General features: G+C 45.9%; 2 protein-coding genes across 3 annotated transcripts in view; one reads left to right on the plus strand and one right to left on the minus strand.

Moving 5' to 3' along the window:
• The first annotated feature begins 738 nt into the window (after positions 1 to 738).
• LOC124116367 lies at positions 739 to 7209 on the plus strand. Its single transcript, XM_048397764.1, has 5 exons — positions 739 to 1317; positions 2603 to 2808; positions 4353 to 4438; positions 5805 to 5982; positions 6996 to 7209. The coding sequence occupies exons 1-5, from the start codon at positions 768 to 770 to the stop codon at positions 7122 to 7124; spliced, it is 1149 nt and encodes a 382-aa protein (XP_048253721.1). The 5' UTR covers positions 739 to 767; the 3' UTR covers positions 7125 to 7209.
• A 1834-nt stretch (positions 7210 to 9043) lies between these two features.
• Positions 9044 to 27093, minus strand: part of LOC124116366 — a 53505-nt gene continuing 35455 nt past the window's right edge. For both annotated transcript variants that reach the window (XM_048397766.1, XM_048397765.1), the window contains exons 19-28: positions 26381 to 26517; positions 25044 to 25089; positions 22556 to 22710; positions 21632 to 21755; positions 16303 to 16422; positions 14571 to 14712; positions 12991 to 13184; positions 11950 to 12016; positions 11248 to 11302; positions 9044 to 10906 (exon numbers count right to left, since the gene is read on the minus strand). In XM_048397766.1, the coding sequence (XP_048253723.1) occupies positions 10864 to 10906; positions 11248 to 11302; positions 11950 to 12016; positions 12991 to 13184; positions 14571 to 14712; positions 16303 to 16422; positions 21632 to 21755; positions 22556 to 22710; positions 25044 to 25089; positions 26381 to 26517 (1083 nt within the window). In that variant the 3' untranslated portion in view covers positions 9044 to 10863. The remainder of the gene's footprint in view (positions 10907 to 11247; positions 11303 to 11949; positions 12017 to 12990; positions 13185 to 14570; positions 14713 to 16302; positions 16423 to 21631; positions 21756 to 22555; positions 22711 to 25043; positions 25090 to 26380; positions 26518 to 27093) is intronic.

Raw genomic sequence — 27093 nt, forward strand, 5'->3', positions numbered from 1 at the left:
TCAGCTTAATGTGGGAGGAAAGCCCGAAGTGATGCAGGTCTCAGACGTTTACCACTTCGGTGAAACCCACGAGCACGGGTATGGTGCTGACAAACCTAGAAACATAATTGGGGCGAACCGGGATTCGAACCCACAATCATAGGTTTCTGGCGTGCCAAAGGGACGCAACTCTGCACAGCGAATCGCGGCGCCTTAGACAACTGAGCCACCCGTGCCCCCGAATTATCATAGAATGTGTGTTCATTGCTTCCGGCTGTGGGATCTGTGCCAATTTACACTTGTCAGAGGGGTACACAAAGTACGTGATCTAGACTACCAGTTGTCGGATTTTGTGGAAGCTTCGGTGGCTGAGTGGGTTAGCTCGCTGATTTTGTGTGATGGCGATTAGGTGCCTTACTGTGGCAGTGTGGGTTCGAATCCCAGATGGGACTCAACCCACAAATAAGTACTAGAATCTGTACTTTACTAAGAAAGTGTTATCCAAGAATAATCATAAAGTATCATAAACTTATCGTAAAATTAACGTAGAATAATCATAACATTATCGTAAAATTATCATATGTCGAAACATTAAGAAAGTCTAGTTTTAATCTATATCAACACATGTGATAAAATTGCCACACTTGTAAATAATGCTGATCATGGGACCTATAATGCGGCAGTCGCATGTCCTTATATGGACGAAGCAGTTAAATATTCAAATACCGGATCTCCCAAGCATATTTAAATGAGTAGACTCTTGTCTCACTGAACATCTTGACTCGAAGATGAACACGTGGTGTACGTTCGTGCTGTTGCTACCCCTGCTGCGGGCGTCGCTAACTCATGAAGTCACGGTTCAGCTTGATGAACTCGCGACTGCTGTTGGTGTTGAGAAGTGTCGTCTACGTCCACGCGGACACGCGTCAAACCAAGAGACGGTTGTCCTCTACGACGACGAGAAATTGATATATAATTTCTGTTTGAAGAAAAGGAAATCGTTTTCGCTAGAAAAATTGCGGTACTCCAATGACGGCCTGTCGGATCTCCTGACCTTCCATCTTGATTACCAGGAGGTCGGAAGCTGGGTAACGCGAGAAAAACGTGGTGATGGTGTATTATGGAACACTATACTGGAAGTCGAAAATTTCGGTGAAAATGTAAGTGTCGAAGCGGGCAATCATCAGTTGACGGTCAAGGTGGAGGACGGTGACCAGTATGGGGTAGAGCTGGACTCACTGACCTTCAGCCTGGACACAACAGATGCTGACGACGATAGCCAATGCAGGATCCCCGGATCACAAGCCATTACGCCTCTCTTCGGAGGATGCGACCCAGGTAATTTGTTTTTTCTGTCTTCTGAGAGAGTGAGTGAGTTTGATTTTACGCCGCTTTTAGCAATATTCCAGCAATATCATGGCGGGGGACACTAGAAATGGGCTTCACACATTGTACCCATGTTGGGAATCGAACCCGGTCTTCGGTGTGACGAGCGAACGCTTTAACCACTAGGATACCCGACCGCCCCTCTGTCATCTGAGATCCCTAGGGAATCCGGGGTAGAATTGATTCCCATCAACCTATGTTTGTTGTTGGAAGAAATGTGGATCGGTTGGTCCGGTTCGGTGACTTGGTTGTTTGCGTGTCTTCATACTCCTATAGCATAGGCGTTGCTCATAATATCGATCACTGGTATGTCTGGTTCAGACTCGACAATTTACAGGCCGCCCTCATATAGTTGTATTATTGCTGAGTGTGGCGAATACGAACACCATCATTATATGTGTGTGTCTTATTTTGCATTTGGGTTGTTTTATAACCTTCATTACAGTGAGTGAGTATAGTTTCAAGCCGCTTTTAGCAATATTCCAGCAATATCACGGCGGGGGACACTAGAAATGGACTTCACACATAGTTCCCATGTGGAGAATCGGACACGGGTGTTTGGCGTGACGAGCGAACGCTTTATCCACTAGACTATCCCACTGATCCATCTTCATAAGAATAATATTGAGTGAGTGAGTGAGTTTGGTTTAACGCCGCTTTTAGCAATATTCCAGCAGTATCACGGCGGGGGACACCAGAAATGGGCTTCACACATAGTACCCATGTCGGGATTCGAACCCGAGTCTTCGGCGTGACGAGCAAACGCTTTAACCACTAGGCTACCCGACCGCCCCCATAACAATAATAGTCCTCATTAAAATTATTGCGCGTAATGAAAGCTGACGCATGTGTTTTTTGTACCTTTGTATCTGCAATTGTATAAGATCTAGGTTGACTTGTCTCCGTGGTCTAGTGGTAGAGCGTCCGCCCGGAGAGCGGAAGGTCCGGGGTTTGATCCCCGGCCGCGTCATACCAAAAGGAGTTAAAAGATGGTACTTGTTGTCACCCTGTCTGGCGCTCGGCATTATGGGGCTCAAACAAGGACTGGTCGGCTAGGAGTCAGTACACACACACACACGTCGGTATATCAGTGCAATAATCTTGGACGCGACGTTAAACCCAATTTCACCTCACCTCGACTCACCTCGCGCTACCATGTCACTAGTATCGAGGCTTTTTTTTTGCTTTTTTTTGTGGGAACATATACACTAATGCATATTGTATTTTCATTTCACAGACCAAACCGCATGTGGCTTACCCCCTCCCTTACCAAACGCGGACGTTTCGTTCAAGGGGAGGTACGTCGGTGCAACGGCAACGTACACCTGTCGCCCGGGATTCCTCTTCTGTGGGAGAAGCACCAAACACCGGTGTTCCAGCGTGGGAGAGTGGGAGGGGCTCTATGGCTCGTGCTATAGGGCGAGTTGGCCACACCCAAAGCCGGTATGTAAATGTTTCAGATGTATTTAAGAATTGACTCTCACTTTGTGTTAGTTCACTTTATGAACCTTTATAGAGTGAGAGTCAAACTGTATGAGTGAGTGAGTGAGTGAGTATGGTTTTACGCCGCTTTTAGCAATATTCCAGCAATATCACGGCGGGGGACACCAGTAATGGGCTTCATACATTGTCGGGATTCGAACCCGGGTCTTCGGCGTGACGATCGAACGCTTTAACCAATAGGCTACCCGACCGCCCCCAAAACTGTATGAACGTCGGAGCTTAGAGTCAACTACGATAGTTTGGATGTGCGTATTTTCGTTTTGTTTTCCAGGATGGGTTGTAGCGAGGATATCCAAACTCTATGCATGACTAAACCCAATGTATGCTAACGCGCTAAATGAGGGTCTAAATGACAAGAAATAACGCTTCTGTATGGATTCGTGCAAGGGAACCCTCATGGGTTCCCCCAGGAATGTTGAAGTAGTCCGTCAGTGTTTACGTTATTTCAAGAATGCAGTCTCGCGAAAAACATATGAACGTCAAACTGTGACATTCATACACTTATGAACTTCAGTTTCGCGGTCATGTGACCGACCCCTCGCCCAATGGAAAAACCGTATATCGTGTAAACTTTCACCTCGATTATCCAGTGTATCATTATCATATCTCTACTGTGTTGATATATACTACTCAAAAGAAGTTAAAGAACACCAGATTTTATTTTCAAATGAAAATAGATAATTCGTCATGCAACCCTCAGTTTTCCAGTTGTGGGTGTTCTTTGACTTGTTTTGAACAGTATATATATATATACACTGGGCCCATTCGCCATCACTTCGAATCGGAAGTGACGTCACCATCCCAAGCTCTCTTGTTACTTTCTTAAGCTGGGCCCTGTCTCTACATATCGCAATGTATTTGATTACGGCGGCTTATGCCATATATAGTACTTTAAGACGTAATCTTAGGGGCAAAAGCTACTGTGATGATATATATACATGCCTTGATGAATGAACTTTGATAACAATGATGGTGATATGGACTTTTAGGTTGTACATATGATTATACATCTTGAAGGGACTGAGTGAGTGAGTGAGTTGAGTTTAAAGCCGCTTTGAGCAGCATTCAAGGTATATCACGGCGTGTCAGCTTAATGTGGGAGAAAAGCCCGAAGTGATGCAGGTCTCAGACGTTTACCACTTTGGTGAAACCCACGAACACAGGTATGGTGCTGAGAAACCTAGAAACATTATTGGGGCGAACCGGGATTCGAACCCACAATCATAGGTTTCTGGCGTGCCCAAGGGACGCAGCTCTGCACATCGCATAGACGACTGGGCCACCCGTGCTCCCTCATACATCTTGTAACTGAGTTAACAACAGACTACTTATCAAGACGAAACATTGTTAGTGTACACTTGGCCTTGGCCTAAATAATATTTCACATTCGTACTGTCATATATGACCCAGTCTCAAGGGTTAATGTCATTTTGTATTGACTGGTTATTTGATCACATGACGTTAATTAACCCTTCAACTTACAGGGAGTGGAGTTTGATGTGTCACTTCCCTGGGGTATTACTGACCAGTACTCGCTCGAGATTATAGCCACGCTAACGGTCCGCCAAAGGTATGTTTCCAATGGTTGCATTTACGCCTGTGACGTATTTAATAGCGTGCTTGTATGTGACAAACTGGCGTAGCCATTTACAAATAATTGTGATGCTTGAATAATGGCGATTGTCATCCATTGTTTCATTTCAATTGCATGTTTAATGTGAACATATTGATCACTGTGTCATTTCAAGTGCATGTTTAATGTGAACATATTGATCATTGTGTCATTTCAAGTGCATGTTTAATGTGAACATATTGATCATTGTGTCATTTCAAGTGCATGTTTAATGTGACATATTGATCATTGTGTCATTTCAAGCGCATGTTTAATGTGAACATATTGATCATTGTGTCATTTCAAGTGCATGTTTAATGTGAACATATTGATCATTGTGTCATTTCAAGTGCATGTTTAATGTGAACATATTGATCATCGTGTCATTTCAATTGCATGTTTAATGTGAACATATTGATCATTGTGTCATTTCAAGTGCATGTTTAATGTGAACATATTGATCATTGTGTCATTTAAAGGATAACGTCATATTCCCTGCTTTATTAACGGAGCGTGTTACGTATAACGTCACATTCTCTGCATTATTAACGGAACGTGTTACGCATAACGTCACGTTTCCTGCATTATTAACGGAGCGTGTTACGTATAACGTCACATTCTCTGCATTATTAACGGAACGTGTTACGCATAACGTCACGTTTCCTGCATTATTAACGGAGCGTGTTACGTATAACGTCACATTCTCAGCATTATTAACGGATCGTTTAAAGGATAACGTCACATTCCCTGCATTATTAACGGAGCGTGTTACGCATAACGTCACGTTCTCTGCATTATTAGCGGAGCGTGTTACGTATAACGTCACATTTTCTGCATTATTAACGGAGCGTTTAAAGGATAACGTCACATTCCCTGCATTATTAACGGAGCGTGTTACGCATAACGTCACGTTCTCTGCATTATTAGCGGAGCGTGTTACGTATAACGTCACATTTTCTGCATTATTAACGGAGCGTTTAAAGGATAACGTCACATTCCCTGCACAATTAACGGAGCGTGTTACGCATAACGTCACGTTTCCTGCATTATTAACGGTGCGTGTTACGCATAACGTCACATTCCCTGCATTATTAACGGAGCGTGTTACGCATAACGTCACATTCCCTGCATTATAAACGGAGCGTGTTACGCACAACGTCACATTCCCTGCATTATTAACGGAGCGTGTTACGCATAACGTCACATTTCCTGCATTATTAACGGTGCGTGTTACGCATAACGTCACATTTCCTGCATTAACAGCAGCAGTATAATAATTACAATAATTAGCTGTCATAATTAATATTTATATTTTCTAATTCAGATTCACGGTTTCTCTCATCTCCAACGACATTCGGCTGTTCTACTTGGAAGTCCGTTTCGAGAGCACTTCATCCATCCACGCGAACGTGTACCTGTCATCAGGTTTATCAAACATACAACCCTTTACGCTGGGGAAGCAGTTCCGGCTGGTGGTAGTACGACAAGAGCATACCTTTCAAGTGAGTGTCTTCAAGTAGTGTTAATACAAGGGCCCTGTTCAACAAAGCGATCTTAGCGTTAAGACGATCGTAACTTTCATATTTAATACTGACTTATAGTGCTAAGATCGCTTTATTGACCAACAAATTGCAAAACTTTGTTTGTTTGTAACATGCCTCGCTCAGCAACATTCCAGTTTTATTATGGTGATCTGTAAATAATCGAATCTGGAGTAGACAAATCAATCATTGATTTTTTGTTAAACAACAAATAAAAAAAAATTAAAAAAACATATATCCCCTGGGTGCTCGAACTTGTCCCTTAGGCGTGGTCCCTGTGGTCGTCGCTTCGAATCCCAGAGTCGCTTTGATAATGTTTCTTGGTTTGTCTGCGGTTGATTCTGGGACATCGATCATGGACGGGAGCACGGGTGGCCCAGTCGTCTAAGGCACTGCACGTCGCTGTGGAGTGTTGCGTCCCTTCAGCACGGCAGAAACCTATGATCGTGGCTTCGAATCCCGATTCACCGGTTATGTTTCTAGGTTTGTCAGCACCATACCCGTGCTAGTGGGTTTCACCAAAGTGGTAAACGTCTGAGACCTGCACTTTTGATGTACCTGGCCCATCAAGCTGACACGCCGCGATATAACTGAAATACTGTTCAAAGCAGCCTCAACTCACTCTTTTCCTCCGGGGGACACATGTGGCCCAGTCGACTAGGGCGCCGCGATTCGCTGTGCAGAGTTGCGTCCTTTGGGCACGCCAAAAAACCAGTGATAATGAGTTCGAATCCCGGTTCGCCCCTATTATGTTTCTAGGCTTGTCAGCACCATACCCGTGCTCGTGGGTTTCACCGAAGCGGTAAACGTCTGAGACCTGCATCACTTCGGGCTTTCCTCCCACATTAAGCTGACACGCTGCGATATAACTGGAATACTGTTAAAAGAGGCGTTAAACCCAACTCACTCACTTTTCCTCCGAGTTTGGCAGCAGAGAATAGTTGTCAGTATCAATCATGTGTTTGTCATTACAGGTGATTGTTGACGGAGAATACATCGGGGAACAGTGCAACACCTACCCGTCCTTCCACACAGACCGGTTGGTCATCAGCAGAGAAGTCACAATCGAGCAAGTGACCTACATCAGTCAAGAATTCAAGTGACCCTGATCAAAGATGGCTGCCTGTATTGCGGAGATACGATCGTTTAAGTTGTTGAAATAAAGACTCCTAACGTTATGAAAGCAAACGGTCTTAATGCTTTATGTGTTCAGGATTATTTGGTGTACTGGTAGTGTTGGATAGTTATATTACGACATACTCATATATATAATTATATATATACACACACACATATACATACAACACATCTGTCATTTGTGAGACTGGTGCTAGCATAGCAATGATGATTGGTATGATTGAGAGGCGCTGCATGATGACAAAGTTTGAAGATATATTTCCCGAAACAACCTAAAGTTTTGATAAATTAGCAATTAGACAAAAGTTGTAATAACCTAAGGGTGAGTGAGTGAGTGAGTGAGTTGACAATGGAAGAATGACAAAATCACAGTTTCAAGTATTTTATTCACAGACGTTTAGTGTTCAGTATAACACAACATGAGTGTCACAACAGTATATCATTGTTAATTTGGACGGATAGAGGAAGAGAATGACTCTTTCATATTCTTGGAGGGAGTGCTGGGATTTTGTCTGGAGATTAGGCCTAAAAAATAAAGGAATTGGTTTTCAGGCAACAACTTTTTGAAAATATAGTGTGGGTGGGCGGTAGTATTTTTGTTTTTTTGTCCAAACTCGTATGTAAGCAAATAAACAGTCGTGTACCATCAACCTGGGAAAGAGCCTCCCTACATACGTTTACCACTTTGATGAGTGAGTGAGTGAGTGAGTATGGTTTTACGCCGCTTTAAGCAATATTCTAGCAATATCACAGTGGGGTACACCAGAAATGGGCTTCACACATTGTACCAATGTCGGGAATCGAACCCGGGTCTTCAGTGTGACGGGCGAACGCGTTAACCACTAGGCTACCCAACCGCCCCACTACTTCGATGAACCCCACAAGCACCGGTATGGTGCTGAAAAACCTTGTAGAAACATAATCGGGCGAAACTGGGATTCAAACTCATGATCTTAGGTTTCTGGCATGCCCAAGGGACACAACTCTCCTCAGTATGATGCAATGATGCAAAGGAAGCAAGTGAAAAGGTAGTGAAATAATTATCGCCATCTAAGTCACAAATCACAGGCGTAGACAGTCCGAGGCAAGGGAAATTCCAGGGGGGCTAATAGAAGAATGACAAAATCACAGTTTCAAGTATTTTATTCACAGACATTTAGTGTACAGTACAACACAACATGAGTGTACAATACTATAGTGTATATCATTGTTAATTTGGACGGATAGAATAAGAGAATGACTATTTCATATTCTTGGAGGGGGTGCTAGGATTTTGTCTGGAGATTAGGCCTAAAAAATAAAGGAATTGGTTTTCAGGCAACAACTTTTTGAAAATATAGTGCGGGTGGGCGGTAGTATTTTTGTTTTTTTGTCCAAACTCTTATGTAACCAAATAAACAGTCGTGTACCATCAACCTGGGAGAGAGCCTCCCTATATAAACAAGCATACAGATTCCTATTGCTGCATTGACCTTAACACCAGGAAGCAGTGTTCATGTAAAGGGAAGTAACTGAATGCTATATTGGATTGCATTGTTTTTAAGTATTAGGATTTTCATATTTATTTTGAAAATGGAAATAAAATCAAACCATGTGGTGGACTTTCAGATGATGCGGGCGGTGCCTGAGAACCAAGACTAATATTTTTTTTAGCCTAAAATAATTTCTTAGCTACAGCTGCAAAACAAGATATTATTGAATTAAAACTATGATACTGAATATTTTCTTGAGAAAAACACCTTGCAACAATGTAATTGATTTAACAGAGAAGTCTTCTTTTTTAACGTTCTGAAGCATAGACATTATTTTTAAGAATTTTCTGGAACAATATGTTTTTGGGGAAAAAATCCCTGCATCCCCCCTCCCCTCCCCTCCCCTCCTCCAACCCCAAATGTCAGTCCCTAACATAACAAGATTTTAACATAACTTCAATAAGATCACTCAGAAATAACATCATACAAACACAATGCCATGACAAATTGTAAATCAATACAAAATAAATATTTTGAGCATGTAAAAACAAGTAAATTAAATTTGCAAAATAAGAAATACTGTTCCCTTTGATGATTAAAATCAACACTTTTCATGGAGGTTCTACAGATTTGCTGAACACAACAAACAAAGGAACCAAAAGATAAATTGATATTTTTTTTACATTTGAATTGCATGTGTCTCCACAGATACACACCAGGAAACAAGTCAACCACCATCCATTCAATATCTTCACATATTCCGAGCTTCCATATACCTTATGGAAATTTCTACACATGACACTGATCTCATTTTTATATATATGTAACGTGGGTGAACACGGAGGCAGTCAAATATCTAACACAACCGACACCATATCACGAGTATACAGTCAAGTCATTTAATGCAAAGAATGAGTGCTTTGACCGCTTTGAACAGTATTTCAGTCATATCACGGCAGTCAGCTTATTATCAACCTGAGGTAAGGTGAGGTGAAATGGGGTATGGTGAGTGAGTGAGTGAGTTGGGTTTAACGCCGTTTTAAACAGTATTCCAGTTATATCACAGCGTGTCAGCTTAGTGTTGGAGGTTTCTGGCGTGCCAAAGGGACGCAACTCTGCACGGCGAATCGCGGTGCCTTAGACAACTTAGACAATTGAGCCACCCACGCCCCCGAATTCATGATCTTAGATTTCTGGCATGCCCAAGGGACACAGCTCTCCTCGGTATGATGCAATGAGTGAGTGAGTGAGTTTGGTTTTATGCCGCTTTTTGCAATATTCCAGCAATATTATGGCGGGGGACACCAGAAATGGGCTTCACACAATGTAGGGAATCGAACCCGGGTCTTCGGCGTGACGAGCAAACGCTTTAACCACTGGGCTACCCGACCGCCCAATGATGCAATGATGCAAAGGAAGCAAGTGAAAAGGTAGTGAAATAATTATCGCCATTTAAGTCACAAATCACAAGCGTAGACAGTCCGAGGCAAGGGAAACTCCAGAGAGGCTAGTTGCTTTCCAAACTCTAGCTATTTTACATAAACAGCTAATTCGAAATGAGCAGCGATCTAGTTGGATTCGGCCAAAGATATGTCAACCCCTGATCATGTCATCAGATATCAACTTAGGTCCCTGTATGTCAATATGTTTGCTTGTTTGTTGTTTGACGCTGCACTCAGCAATATTCCAGCTATATGGCGGCAGTCTGTAAATAATCAAGTCTGGACCAGACAATAAGGGATTGACATCATGAGCATCGATCCATGCAATTTGGATACGATATCATGCATCAACAAAGTCAGCGAGCCTGACACCCGATCCCGTAAGTAGCCTCTTACGACAAGCATAGTCACCTTTTCAGCAAGCATGGGTTGCTGAAGACTATTCTACCCGGGATCTTCAGGGGTCTTGTTTCATTTGAAGCCACTAACAAACATGACTGTGTATTCTTTTGCCAGGCAGTTTAGATAGGAGACATATTTAGTGAGCCATAGTGAGCCACTACTGCAAGCATGGGTTGCTAAGACCTATTCTACCCCAGAGCTTCACAGGTAGTATGTCAATAGGAGAAAGTAACATTGAAAACCAACAAATAATTAAGAGAAAATTACCGCAGTATACAAATATTCAAAAATGGCTCTTTGATCTGGAAATTTCCAGTTGGAGGTAATTCATGCCTTTTCCCGGCAAATTGTATTTCAAATGTTGTGTAATCTGTGGCACATTGCTGGAGTCATGACTCTCCCCTCTCAGTAGGAAACTTGTCGATCAGCGACCTGTAACACAAAGCCATCACTGCGCTACGATGATCGTAACTCCAAACTTTAACATAGACTAATGATCATCGTCACGCTATAATTGCTTTATGAAACGAGGACCTGATTATAATTAAAAACAAAACAGCTTACAAAGCACATGGAATCAAACAACTACTGACCCAACAAATGCAAATATCAAGTACGAAACTATATTTGATAATGAGTCATTTATATAAAAATATCTATGTAACAGAGAGCAGGCATTCAGACATGAAACAACACTTCCTCCTCTTGTAATTACACTTGACGAAACTGACACTTCAAGCTGTCATCAATCAGACACTAAGCGGTTAATCAACCTTCTCTCTTCTTCATCAAGCAGCATCACTTCCCCGTCAAATATTGATGCAGCCCCTGTTGAGCATAAAGTACTCGTATAATCATGGGTGACAAAAGCTTGAGTGAGTGGGTGAGTATGGTTTTACGCCGCTTTTAGCAATATTCCAGCAATATCACGGCGGGGGACACCAGAAATGGGCTTCACATATTGTACCCATGTCGGGAATCGAACCCAGGTCTTCGGCGTGACGAGCGAACGCTTTAACCACTAGGCTACCCGACCACCCCTACAAAAGCTTGAACTAAAACCTACACACCTTACTGACCATGTTCATTCATTGTTTTTTTTCGTTTGTTGTTTAATGCAGCAATATTTCAACTTGATGACGGCCTGTGAATAATCAAGTCTGGACCAGACAATCCAGTGATACATATTATGAGCAATGATCCACATTGTTGCTTTATGTTGAAGTCACCGAGCTTGACCCCCGGATCCCTCAAGTTGACTTTGACGACCATCACAGGTTTCTGTGGACCTACTCTAACCCAGAATCCAAGGACGGCAATTTATGAACAATCATATTAGAAAGAAGACAAAACATCCATGTATGCACAGAAACGAACATTCCCAAGTATTTCATAGCCTAGAAAAAATCAATACTATACTACTCAAAAAGAGTTAAAGAACACCTGATTTTTTTTACTATAATCCATGTTCTTACCTTGCCCCAGGGACAGCTTCAGCTGGTGCAGGAACGTAGAAAACATCTCAATGACTGAAGCATCATCCTGGACAACAAACAGAAGCAATCAGAGTGATGTGAAATAACAAATTGATCACAATACAAGATTTTAATCTTTTGTCATGCTCATCACCCATCCTGCCTCCCTTGCATGTGCCCCCTTCACCATCCAGTCTCCCCCTCCCCTTCACCATCAAATCTCCCCATCTCCCTTCACCATCCAGTCTCCCCCTCCCCTTCACCATCCAATCTCCCCCTCCCTTCACCATCCAGTCACCCCCTCCCTTCACCATCCAATCTCCCCATCTGCTTTCACCATCCAATCTCCCCGTCTGCCTTCACCATCCAATCTCCCCATCTCCCTTCACCATCCAGTCTCCCCCTCCCCTCCACCATCCAGTCTTGCCTTCACCATCCAGTCTCCCCCTCCCCATCCAGTCTCCCCATCTCACTTCACCATCCAGTCTCCCCCTCCCCTTCACCATCCAGTCCCCCCTTCACCATCCAGTCTCCCCTTCACCATCCAGTCTCCCCCTCCCCTTCACCATCAAGTCTCCCCATCTCCCTTCACCATCCAGTCTCCCCCTCCCCTTCACCATCCAGTCCCCCCTTCACCATCCAGTCTCCCCCTCCCGTAACCAGTCTCCCCCTCCCCATCCAGTCTCCCCCTCTCCCTTCACCATCCAGTCTCCCCCTCCCCTTCACCATCCAGTCTCCCAATCTCCCTTCACCATCCAGTCTTGCATTCACATCAAGTCTCTCCCTCCCCCTTCACCATCCAGTCTCCCCCTCTCCCTTCACCATTCAGTCTCCCCGTCCCCTTCACCATCCAGTCTCCCCCTTCACCATCCAGTCTTGCCTTCACCATCCAGTCTCCCCCTCTCCCCGCCTCTTCATCCAGTCTCCTCCCTCACCATCCAGTCTCCCAGTCTCCCCTTTTACCATCCAGCCTCCTCCCTTCACCATCCTGTCTCCATTATAAGTCCCCGTTCACCCTCCCCACTCAATCTTGGTGCTCACCTGATCATCATCACTCCAACTGTCCCAGTCATCAGATTCCTCCCCTTTGTCCTGACCCCCTTCAGTCTCCCGTGCCTCACCCCCCTCACTCTGGGTGCTCACGGTCCGTTGTCTCCCAGACAGACTCAACTGACCGCTTGTATTGCTCACATTCAGTGAAAGGCATTCCGCGTAGAAGGCTGGCAGGTCACCACCTGAAAAACAAAAGTATTCAAACATCCCAATTGCGTGGATCGATGCTCATGATATTAATCACTGGGTTGTCTGGTCCAGACTCGATTATTTACAGACCGCCGTCATATAGCTGGAATATTGCTGAGTGCGGCATTGAACAACAAACTAACAAAACAATCAAACATCATTACTCAAGTATCATACTGTTTAGGTGAGTTGTAATGAAATGGGTTTTAACATCGCGTTAAGACCTATTGCACTTATACAGCAATGTTTATGCGTGTCTGTAATAGACACAGTGTGGCAGTGTTGTATATATGCATATTTTCTGTATTTTATATATTTGTATACATGGTATACATATAATGTTTTGTAATGAAATGGTGTTTTAACCTTTAATTATGTTGAATTAAATAAACCTGTATGTATTCTACAGCTCTGTATAACGACTTGTTCTCTGCGTGGAGTTTTCTTTTATTTTAACTTCTACTGGTTGTGGCGTAGAGTAGGTAGCTTGGGTCGGTCCTTTGTTTAGTATAGCTTGCGCCTGATTGGCCTTGTTTCAAATACTAACACCCAGCATTTAACCAGCACACCAGCCACTACACCTTGCCATGCGGACAACAAATTTCTGCTCTGTGTAGTATTTTCATCTGAGACCGTCCAAATAGATGCAGGCACCATAAGTCCTGTCACATTGCGTTGGTGAACACAGTTCCCGCCCCAGTTTCACCTACAGGGGCGATTGTGTGTTCCGATAATAAATTCTCACGACAATTAACGACCTGTGTTATTCATAAACACCCCCGGTTATACTGACAGTGAGCCGATCAGTCCTTGATTAACCCCTTTATGCCGAGAGTCAGGCAGGGTCACAACAAGTTTGTTTCTTTGTTGTTTGATGTGGCACTCAGCAATATTCCAGCTATATGACGGCGGTCTGTAAATATTCGAGTCTAAACCAGACAATCCAGTGATTGATATCATGAGCATCGATCCACGCAATTGGCATATAATGACGGGCATCAACCAAGACATGAACACCTATTTTACCTCGGATCTTCACGGGTCTCACAAGAAGTACCATCTATTAACATTTTTTCATATGATGCAGAAAGGGTTCAAATCAGTAACCTGTCTCTGGTCAGACACACTATCCACAACCACATCTACCCACACACACCCACACACACCCACACAACCACCCACACACACCCACAACCCCCCCCCCCCCCCCCCCAACACACACACACACACACACACACACATGCAAGCACTTCGCTATATAAGTGCAATAATCTTGAATGCAACATTAAAAAACCCTTTTCACCTCAAAACACTTATAACTAAACTTGCATGAACACATCCCTGAATAAGTGATACATCGTTTCATGAGGTAAGTATACCTGCAAATATATCTTCCTCCTCCTCTAGGTCGGCCTTGATGGGGTCTTCAGCACACAGCAACATCGGTGACTCCTGCCACAACAAGGAGACATCCTGGTCGGGGCGAGGAGACAGGTCCAGGCTTTCATGCAGGCTGGAAGACTGGAACAACGAACATGTGTTGGTGAAAGAAACACATTGGCCACATTGTTGGGAGCATTTTCCCAAGAAATCTTGGCAGTATGTTCGTCCTTCATCAGATCAAGTGGCAGGTGTAATTATGTAAAGGTAAGAGCACAAGGAACAGGTGTGGAATGATGAAAATTGTTGATTAAGTTCGAGAAGCAAGCTGATAGTTCCCCTGAAGATCATCTGGCGGGGTCTGGTGGAGTGAGTGAGTGAGTGAGTATGGTTTTACGCCTCTTTTAGCAATATTCCAGCAATATCACGGCCGGGGACACCGGAAATGGGCTTCACTCATTGTACCCATGTCAGGAATCGAACCCGGGTCTTCGGTGTGACGAGCGAAGGCTTTAACCACTAGGCTACCCGACCGCCCCGGGGGGCTGATGGCTTATCTTACTGATCTGGCCACAGTCCCCTGAAGATTATCTGGAGGTGTCTGGTGAGGCTGATGGCTTACCTTAATGATCCGGGCAATGAGGCCCCTGAAGATCATCTGGAGGTGTCTGGTGAAGCTGATGGCTTACCTCACTGATCCGGCCACAGAGGCACCTGAAGATCATCTGGAGGTGTCTGGTGGAGCTGATGGCTTACCTCACTGATCCAGGCAATGAGGCCCCTGAAGATCATGTGGAGGTGTCTGGTGAAGCTGACGGCTTACCTCACTGATATGGGCAATGAGGCCCCTGAAGATCATCTGGAGGTGTCTGGTGTGGCTGATGGCTTACTTCACTGATCCAGGCAATGAGGCCTCTGAAGATCATCTGGAGGTGTCTGGTGGAGCTGATGGCTTACCTCACTGATCCGGGCAATGAGGCCCCTGAAGATCATCTGGAGGTGTCTGGTGTGGCTGATGGCTGTCCTCACTGATTCAACCACAGAGGCCCCTGAAGATGATCTGGAGGTGTCTGGTGAGGCTGATGGCTTACCTCACTGATCCGGGCAATGAGGCCCCTGAAGATCATCTGGAGGTGTCTGGTGATGGCTTACCTCACTGATCCAGCCACAGAGGCCCCTGAAGATCATCTGGAGGTGTCTGGTGATGGCTTACCTTAATGATCCGGGCAATGAGGCCCCTGAAGATCATCTGGAGGTGTCTGGTGAAGCTGACGGCTTACCTCACTGATATGGGCAATGAGGCCCCTGAAGATCATCTGGAGGTGTCTGGTGTGGCTGATGGCTTACTTCACTGATCCAGGCAATGAGGCCTCTGAAGATCATCTGGAGGTGTCTGGTGGAGCTGATGGCTTACCTCACTGATCCGGGCAATGAGGCCCCTGAAGATCATCTGGAGGTGTCTGGTGTGGCTGATGGCTGTCCTCACTGATTCAACCACAGAGGCCCCTGAAGATGATCTGGAGGTGTCTGGTGAGGCTGATGGCTTACCTCACTGATCCGGGCAATGAGGCCCCTGAAGATCATCTGGAGGTGTCTGGTGATGGCTTACCTCACTGATCCAGCCACAGAGGCCCCTGAAGATCATCTGGAGGTGTCTGGTGATGGCTTACCTTACTGATCCAGGCACAGAGGCCCCTGAAGATCATCTGGCGGTGTCTGGTGATGGCTTACCTTACTGATGCGCCCACAGAGGCCCCTGAAGATCATCTGGAGGTGTCTGGTTGGGTTGATGGCACGGCACAAGCTGAGGTATATGTTGAGAACCTTCTGCAGCAGCTGAGTGTCCAGGCTCTGTCAATGAGAGAGGATCACATGTCAATACTGATGTCAGTGTCTTATACTGATAATATGGTGGCTACAAAATATTTCCTTGTTTGTTTTGTTTCAAACTTTTATTGACAGTGATATCAAAAGAAACTCAGGTGTGATTCTCTAAAGCATCACAGGACTTTGAAAAAAGGAATTCTTAATTTTCGTTGCATATTGTTAAAAAGTTTATTTGAGACCAAAGCTTCTAAACTTCAGGGCCTCTCTCAGATGAGACCTACATGTCTCACCTACACCAGCCTCTCTCAGACAGTAGCAGATACTGACGGACCTACATGTCTCACTTACACCAGCCTATATCAGACAGTAGCAGACACTGACGGACCTACATGTCTCACCTACACCAGTCTCTCTCAGACAGTAGTAGATACTGACGGACCTACATGTCTCACTTACACTAGTCTCTCTCAGACAGTAGCAGACACTGACGGACCTACATGTCTCACCTACACCAGTCTCTCTCAGACAGTAGCAGATACTGACGGACCTACATGTCTCACCTACACCAGTCTCTCTCAGACAGTAGCAGATACTGACGGACCTACATGTCTCACCTACACCAGCCTCTCTCAGACAGTAGCAGACACTGACGGACCTACATGTCTCACCTACACCAGTCTCTCTCAGACAGTAGCAGATACTGACGGACCTACATGTCTCACCTACACCAGTCTCTCTCAGACAGTAGCAGATACTGACGGACCTACATGTCTCACCTACACCAGTCTCTCTCAGACAGTAGCAGATACTGACGGACCTACATGTCTCACTTACACCAGCCTCTCTCAGACAGTAGCAGATACTGACGGACCTACATGTCTCACCTACACCAGCCTATATCAGACAGTAGCAGATACTGACGGACCTACATGTCTCACTTACACTAGCCTATATCAGACAGTAGCAGATACTGACGGACCTACATGTCTCACCTACACCAGCCTCTCTCAGACAGTAGCAGATACTGACGGACCTACATGTCTCACCTATACCAGTCTCTCTCAGACAGTAGCAGACACTGACGAACCTATATGTCTCACCTACACCAGTCTCTCTCAGACAGTAGCAGGCACTGACGGACCTACATGTCTCACCTACACCAGTCTCTCTCAGACAGTAGCAGACACTGACGGACCTACATGTCTCACCTACACCAGTCTCTCTCAGACAGTAGCAGACACTGACGGACCTACATGTCTCACTTACACCAGCCTCTCTCAGACAGTAGTAGCAGACACTGACGGACCTACATGTCTCACCTACATCAGCCTCACTCAGACAGAAGCAGATACTGACGGACCGACATGTCTCACTTAAACCAGTCTCACTCAGACAAAAGCAGATACTGACAGACCTACATGTCTCACCTACACCAGTCTCTCTCAGACAGTAGCAGACACTGACGGACCTACATGTCTCACCTACACCAGCCTTTCTCAGACAGTAGAAGATACTGACAGACCTGCATGTCTCACGTACAACAGCCTTTCTCAGACAGTAGCAGATACTGACAGACCTACTTGTCTCACCTACACCAGTCTCTCTCAGACAGTAGCAGATACTGACGGACCTACATGTCTCACCTACACCAGCCTCTCTCAGACAGTAGCAGATACTGACGGACCTACATGTCTCACTTACACCAGCCTCTCTCAGACAGTAGTAGCAGACACTGACAGACCGACATGTCTCACTTACACCAGTCTCACTCAGACAAAAGCAGATACTGACAGACCTACATGTCTCACCTACACCAGCCTATATCAGACAGTAGCAGATACTGACGGACCTACATGTCTCACTTACACTAGCCTATATCAGACAGTAGCAGATACTGACGGACCTACATGTCTCACCTACACCAGCCTCTCTCAGACAGTAGCAGATACTGACAGACCTACATGTCTCACCTATACCAGTCTCTCTCAGACAGTAGCAGACACTGACGAACCTATATGTCTCATCTACACCAGTCTCTCTCAGACAGTAGCAGGCACTGACGGACCTACATGTCTCACCTACACCAGTCTCTCTCAGACAGTAGCAGATACTGACGGACCTACATGTCTCACCTACACCAGCCTCTCTCAGACAGTAGCAGACACTGACGGACCTACATGTCTCACCTACACCAGTCTCTCTCAGACAGTAGCAGATACTGACGGACCTACATGTCTCACCTACACCAGTCTCTCTCAGACAGTAGCAGATACTGACGGACCTACATGTCTCACCTACACCAGCCTCTCTCAGACAGTAGCAGACACTGACGGACCTACATGTCTCACCTACACCAGTCTCTCTCAGACAGTAGCAGATACTGACGGACCTACATGTCTCACCTACACCAGTCTCTCTCAGACAGTAGCAGATACTGACGGACCTACATGTCTCACCTACACCAGTCTCTCTCAGACAGTAGCAGATACTGACGGACCTACATGTCTCACTTACACCAGCCTCTCTCAGACAGTAGCAGATACTGACGGACCTACATGTCTCACCTACACCAGCCTATATCAGACAGTAGCAGATACTGACGGACCTACATGTCTCACTTACACTAGCCTATATCAGACAGTAGCAGATACTGACGGACCTACATGTCTCACCTACACCAGCCTCTCTCAGACAGTAGCAGATACTGACGGACCTACATGTCTCACCTATACCAGTCTCTCTCAGACAGTAGCAGACACTGACGAACCTATATGTCTCACCTACACCAGTCTCTCTCAGACAGTAGCAGGCACTGACGGACCTACATGTCTCACCTACACCAGTCTCTCTCAGACAGTAGCAGACACTGACGGACCTACATGTCTCACCTACACCAGTCTCTCTCAGACAGTAGCAGACACTGACGGACCTACATGTCTCACTTACACCAGCCTCTCTCAGACAGTAGCAGACACTGACGGACCTACATGTCTCACCTACACCAGTCTCTCTCAGACAGTAGCAGATACTGACGGACCTACATGTCTCACTTACACCAGCCTCTCTCAGACAGTAGTAGCAGACACTGACGGACCTACATGTCTCACCTACATCAGCCTCACTCAGACAGAAGCAGATACTGACGGACCTACATGTCTCACTTAAACCAGTCTCACTCAGACAAAAGCAGATACTGACAGACCTACATGTCTCACCTACACCAGTCTCTCTCAGACAGTAGCAGACACTGACGGACCTACATGTCTCACCTACACCAGCCTTTCTCAGACAGTAGAAGATACTGACAGACCTGCATGTCTCACGTACAACAGCCTTTCTCAGACAGTAGCAGATACTGACAGACCTACTTGTCTCACCTACACCAGTCTCTCTCAGACAGTAGCAGATACTGACGGACCTACATGTCTCACCTACACCAGCCTCTCTCAGACAGTAGCAGATACTGACGGACCTACATGTCTCACTTACACCAGCCTCTCTCAGACAGTAGTAGCAGACACTGACGGACCTACATGTCTCACCTACATCAGCCTCACTCAGACAGAAGCAGATACTGACAGACCGACATGTCTCACTTACACCAGTCTCACTCAGACAAAAGCAGATACTGACAGACCTACATGTCTCACTTACACCAGCCTATATCAGACAGTAGCAGATACTGACGGACCTACATGTCTCACTTACACTAGCCTATATCAGACAGTAGCAGATACTGACGGACCTACATGTCTCACCTACACCAGCCTCTCTCAGACAGTAGCAGATACTGACAGACCTACATGTCTCACCTATACCAGTCTCTCTCAGACAGTAGCAGACACTGACGAACCTATATGTCTCATCTACACCAGTCTCTCTCAGACAGTAGCAGGCACTGACGGACCTACATGTCTCACCTACACCAGTCTCTCTCAGACAGTAGCAGACACTGACGGACCTACATGTCTCACCTACACCAGTCTCTCTCAGACAGTAGCAGACACTGACGGACCTACATGTCTCACTTACACCAGCCTCTCTCAGACAGTAGCAGACACTGACGGACCTACATGTCTCACCTACACCAGTCTCTCTCAGACAGTAGCAGATACTGACGGACCTACATGTCTCACTTACACCAGCCTCTCTCAGACAGTAGTAGCAGACACTGACGGACCTACATGTCTCACCTACATCAGCCTCACTCAGACAGAAGCAGATACTGACGGACCGACATGTCTCACTTACACCAGTCTCACTCAGACAAAAGCAGATACTGACAGACCTACATGTCTCACTTACACCAGTCTCTCTCAGACAGTAGCAGACACTGACGGACCTACATGTCTCACCTACACCAGCCTTTCTCTGACAGTAGAAGATACTGACAGACCTGCATGTCTCACGTACAACAGCCTTTCTCAGACAGTAGCAGATACTGACAGACCTACTTGTCTCACCTACACCAGCCTCTCTCAGACAGTAGCAGATACTGACGGACCTACATGTCTCACTTACACCAGCCTCTCTCAGACAGTAGCAGATACTGACGGACCTACATGTCTCACTTACACCAGCCTCTCTCAGACAGTAGCAGACACTGACGGACCTACATGTCTCACCTACACCAGCCTCTCTCAGACAGGAGCAGACACTGACGGACCTATATGTCTCACCTACACCAGCCTCTCTCAGACAGTAGCAGACACTGACGGACCTACATGTCTCACCTACACCAGTCTCTCTCAGACAGTAGCAGACACTGATGGACCTACATGTCTCACCTACACCAGCCTCTCTCAGACAGTAGCAGACACTGACGGACCTACATGTCTCACCTACACCAGTCTCTCTCAGACAGTAGCAGACACTGACGGACCTACATGTCTCACCTACACCAGCCTTTCTCTGACAGTAGAAGATACTGACAGACCTGCATGTCTCACGTACAACAGCCTTTCTCAGACAGTAGCAGATACTGACAGACCTACATGTCTCACCTACACCAGTCTCTCTCAGACAGTAGCAGATACTGACGGACCTACATGTCTCACCTACACCAGCCTCTCTCAGACAGTAGTAGATATTGACGGATCTACATGTCTCACCTTCATGGTAACTATACCCGCAGCCTCTCTCAGACAGCAGTAGATACTGACCGACCTACATGTCTCACCTACACCAGCCTATATCAGACAGCAGTAGATACTGACGGACCTACATGTCTCACCTTCATGGTAACTATACCAGCAGCCTCTCTCAGACAGTAGTAGATGCACCTTAGGCAGGACTGTCGGTCAGATGACTCCTCCCTCAACAGGTTGTTCACCACACTGGAACTCTGACTGCTTACACTGCAGGTCAAGTGTCAAGGTTAAAATTTAGTCAGCCACAAAAAATTATTTGAAGCTAATATTTAAGGTAAAGATAAAAACACTTTGGTATGTTTTACATAAAAAAAAAAATTCTCAAATGTTGGGAAAAGAATTGTGTCAGGGTTATCAACCCAAAAGACACACTTGGCTCCTCACTTTAAATGCTTTGTTTTGTTTGTTTATTGTATAACGCCGAACTCAGCAATATTCCAGCTATATGACGGCGGTCTGTAAATAATCGAGTCTTGACCAGACAATCCAGTGATTGACTTCATGAGCATCGATCCACGCAATTGGGATCGATGACATGCATCAACCAAGTCAGCGAGTCTGACCACCTGATCCCGTTAGTCACCTCTTACGACAAGCAGAGTCACCTTTTACGGCAAGCATGGGTTGCTGAAGACCAATTCTACCCCGGAATCTTCACGGGTCCCTCCCACATTAAGCTGGCACGCCGGGATATAACTGGAATACTGTTAAAAGCGATGTTAGACCCAACTCACTCACTCACTCTGGTAGACTGGGATTTTGTCTGAGAAAGAACATTTTTTCAGTCAGTGATTCAATACATACACTTGTTTTCTCTGAAAGGAGGATCAAACCGATATATATTTTGTACTCAAAACTGATTATTTTTTAGAACATGTGGCATGTCCAGTGAACAAGTTATTTTGGGGGGTCAAACTTAAGGGCAAATTATTTTTTTCAGTATTTTCAGGAACAGAGAAAACAGGAACACAGCATGAACCAACTTTCTCAACACAACTGAGACTCACCATCGTAACAATGCTTTGCAGATACGAGTATCATCAACGATGAGTCCAATATTGTACATAACCAGGGGGAGGTAAGCGGCTACTGTTGTCCAGGGGAGACAACTCAGGTAATACTGAAGGTGACAGGACACAGTCTTCACAAACACCTTCTCAACCTAAAATGTGCACAGAGAAACGATAAGATAAATTTTCAGTCAGTTCAAACAGCCTTAAAGGGGTATTGACCTAGGCTATTTGCAAGTCCCAGCAAATTTGATTTAAGGAAGAGAATTTATGGATGTCAACTTTATGATGAGGAACACAACGTTTCAGAGTACATGCTTACTCCTTCATCAGGTGAATGAATGCTATGAGGCAGAGAGCATATATATGTACCTGTAAGAACAAAAGTAAAAAGACAAGAAAACGTGGACGCTTAACAAGGGAAGCCAACAGATAATTGTCGCTAATAGGTGATCAGCAATAGCCAACACTTAGATTAGCACAGATAGTTATGGACAACTGGAAGCCAGGACTAAATTATAATTAGTCAACAAACTAGACCTGAAACGTTGTGTTCCTCAAAATAAAGAAGTTGACATCCATATATTTTCTTTCTTCCTTCCTTCTAAATGCCTTTCGCGGTCGGGTAGCCTTGTGGTTAAAGCATTTGTTCGTCACACCGAAGACCCGGGTTCAAATCCCAACATGGGTACAATATGTGAAGCCCATTTCGTGTTTCCCCCCGCCGTGATATTGCTGGAATATTGCTAAAAGCGGCATAAAATCATACTGTGCACATTGACTGTCACTCACTCACTCAGGTTGGCATTACCTGTCATGCACATTGACTGTCACTCACTCACTCACTCAGGTTGGCATTACCTGTCGTGCACATTGACTGTCACTCACTCACTCACTCGCTCACTCACTCAGGTTGGCATTACCTGTCGTGCACATTGACTGTCACTCACTCACTCGCTCACTCACTCAGGTTGGCATTACGTGTCGTGCACATTGACTGTCACTCACTCACTCGCTCACTCACTCAGGTTGGCATTACCTGTCGTGCACATTGACTGCCTCTCACTCAATCAGGATGGCATTACGTGTCGTGCACATTGACTGTCACTCACTCACTCAGGATGGCATTACCTGTCGTGCACATTGACTGCCTCTCAGTCAATCAGGATGGCATTACCTGTCGTGCACATTGACTGTCACTCACTCACTCAGGATGGCATTACCTGTCGTGCACATTGACTGCCTCTCACTCAATCAGGATGGCATTACCTGTCGTGCACATTGACTGCCTCTCACTCACTCGCTCACTCACTCAGGTTGGCATTACCTGTCGTGCACATTGACTGTCACTCACTCACTCACTCAGGTTGGCATTACCTGTCGTGCACATTGACTGTCACTCACTCACTCACTCAGGATGGCATTACCTGGCGTGCACATTGACTGTCACTCACTCAGGATGGATGGATTTACCTGTCATGCACATTCATTGTCACTCACTCACTCACTCAGGATGGCATTACCTGTCGTGCACATTGACTGTCACTCACTCACTCACTCACTCAGGATGGCATTACCTGTCGTGCACATTGACTGTCACTCACTCACTCACTCAGGATGGCATCACCTGTCGTGCACATTGACTGTCACTCACTCACTCAGGACGGCATTACCTGTCGTGCACATTGACTGTCACCCACTCACTCAATCAGGATGGCATTACCTGGCGTGCACATTGACTGTCACTCACTCACTCAGGTTGGCATTACCTGTCGTGCACATTGACTGTCACTCACTCACTCATTCACTCAGGATGGCATTACCTGTCGTGCACATTGACTGTCACTCACTCACTCACTCACTCACTCACTCAGGACGGCATTACCTGTCGTGCACATTGACTGTCACTCACTCACTCACTCACTCACTCACTCAGGTTGGCATTACCTGTCGTGCACATTGACTGTCACTCTGTCACTCACTCACTCACTCAGGATGGCATCACCTGTCGTGCACATTGACTGTCACTCACTCACTCACTCACTCAGGATGGCATTACCTGTTGTGCACATTGACTGTCACTCACTCACTCACTCACTCACTCACTCAGGTTGGCATTACCTGTCGTGCACATTGACTGTCACTCTGTCACTCACTCACTCACTCACTCACTCACTCAGGTTGGCATTACCTGTCGTGCACATTGACTGTCACTCACTCACTCACTCACTCACTCACTCAGGACGGCATTACCTGTCGTGCACATTGACTGTCACTCACTCACTCACTCACTCACTCACTCAGGTTGGCATTACCTGTCGTGCACATTGACTGTCACTCTGTCACTCACTCACTCACTCAGGATGGCATCACCTGTCGTGCACATTGACTGTCACTCACTCACTCACTCACTCAGGATGGCATTACCTGTTGTGCACATTGACTGTCACTCACTCACTCACTCACTCACTCAGGACGGCATTACCTGTCGTGCACATTGACTGTCTCCCTCAGGCTTCACCAAGCAACAACTGTTGGGAAAATATCAGTATTACTCTAAAATATTTGCAGAAACAACTATGCCAGATCGGTAACTGACAAATACATTTCAAAGTGGTATCATTTAAGGATGTCTGCTAGTACTTTGTTTAGTATTAACTTGACCTGTTGTGTATTGGCAATGTGTTCATCACAATTCAAGTTTATCTGTCAATGAGTCTAAAGTTAAAACGTCAATGAGGTCGCTTTAATTTCAAAAATCTCATTTTACGACAGGTAACTTGAAAGCTCTTGTGTGCTGCAAATGTGAAAAGTTTTCTGCATGTTAGAAATTCAAAGTAATATCTAAAAGATGGCCTACCTGAGGTATCCTTCTTAAGGGAACGTGAACGGCCTACCTGAGGTATCCTTCGCAAGGTGACATGAATGGCCTACCTGAGGTATCCTTCGTAAGGGGACGTGAATGACCTACCTGAGGTGTCCTTCGTAAGGGGACGTGAACGGCCTACCTGAGGTGTCCTTCGTAAGGGGACGTGAATGGCCTACCTGAGGTATCCTTCGTAAGGTGACGTGAGCGGCCTACCTGAGGTATCCTTCGTAAGGGGACGTGAACGGCCTACCTGAGGTGTCCTTCGTAAGGGGATGTGAACGGCCTACCTGAGGTGTCCTTCGTAAGGGGACGTGAACGGCCTACCTGAGGTATCCTTCGTAAGGGGACGTGAATGGCCTACCTCAGGTATCCTTCGTAAGGGGACGTGAACGGCCTACCTGAGGTATCCTTCGCAAGGGGACGTGAATGACCTACCTGAGGTATCCTTCGTAAGGGGACATGAATGACCTACCTGAGGTATCCTTTGCAAGGTGACGTGATTGGCCTACCTGAGGTATCCTTCGCAAGGTGACGTGAACGGCCTACCTGAGGTATCCTTTGTAAGGGGACGTGAACGGCCTACCTGAGGTATCCTTTGTAAGGGGACGTGAACGGCCTACCTGAGGTATCCTTTGCAAGGGGACATGAATGGCCTACCTGAGGTATCCTTCGTAAGGGGACGTGAAAGGCCTACCTGAGGTGTCTTTCGTAAGGGGATGTGAACGGCCTACCTGAGGTGTCCTTCGTAAGGGGACGTGAACGGCCTACCTGAGGTGTCCTTCGTAAGGGGACGTGAATGGCCTACCTGAGGTATCCTTCATAAGGGGACGTGAACTGCCTACCTGAGGTATCCTTCGTAAGGGGACGTGAACGGCCTACCTGAGGTATCCTTCGTATGGGGACGTGAACGGCCTACCTGAGGTATCCTTCGTAAGGTGACGTCAACGGCCTACCTGAGGTATCCTTCATAAGGGGACGTCAACGGCCTGGCCGGGGGTTCCAGCATGTGCCGTGTGATCCGACTGCCGGGGTGGGCGAACACAAACACACTCCTCCAGAAACTCAGCACAGCCGAGCACTGACTCTGTTTCTGTCATAAATAAGATTGGATATCACGTAAAACACTGGATTTAACATATCTTGTTTCTTCTGATGACGTGAATCATTGCTCATGGTATCAACCACTGGTTTAAGCTGTCAAAGGCTTGATTACTCCCAGACCACTACAACACAGCTGGGATATTACGGACTGAGACATGACAAATCATTCCCTAAGAGTACAAGTGATTGCCAAAACATACACACGGCATTACACAGGTCCCAACCAACAGAGTGAGAGACTGACCCACCAATCTTTGTTTCTTGAATCTGTTAGTGTAATGAAGGGTTTCCAGCATATACATAATCAATTCTAGGCCAAATAAACCAGTGATTGATATTATGAGGAACTTCCCTCCCGGTTGGGGGATTTCATAAATTGCGGCATGGTATTTGAGGGGCTAGCACCATAAAACTGGCGTTCATCTGGGGCAGCCCCAACCACACCCACACCAACACCAACACACCAACACACCCACACACACACACACACACACCAACACACACACGGCCTGTGAAGATCCCAGGTAGAATAGGTCTTCAGCAACCCATGCTTGCCAATCACTGG

The sequence above is a fragment of the Haliotis rufescens genome, unplaced genomic scaffold (assembly GCF_023055435.1).
Source record: "Haliotis rufescens isolate VD_foot unplaced genomic scaffold, xgHalRufe1.0.p SCAF_17, whole genome shotgun sequence".
Lineage (NCBI taxonomy): Eukaryota > Metazoa > Mollusca > Gastropoda > Lepetellida > Haliotidae > Haliotis > Haliotis rufescens.

Bases quoted from the DNA above. Each gene is read 5' to 3' on its own strand.
- LOC124116367 (XM_048397764.1), top strand. From the start codon at position 768: ATGAACACGTGGTGTACGTTCGTGCTGTTGCTACCCCTGCTGCGGGCG. The intron at 2,809-4,352 runs GTATGTAAATGT...TTCAACTTACAG, and splicing joins GTTGGCCACACCCAAAGCCG to GGAGTGGAGTTTGATGTGTC. The intron at 5,983-6,995 runs GTGAGTGTCTTC...TTGTCATTACAG, and splicing joins GACAAGAGCATACCTTTCAA to GTGATTGTTGACGGAGAATA.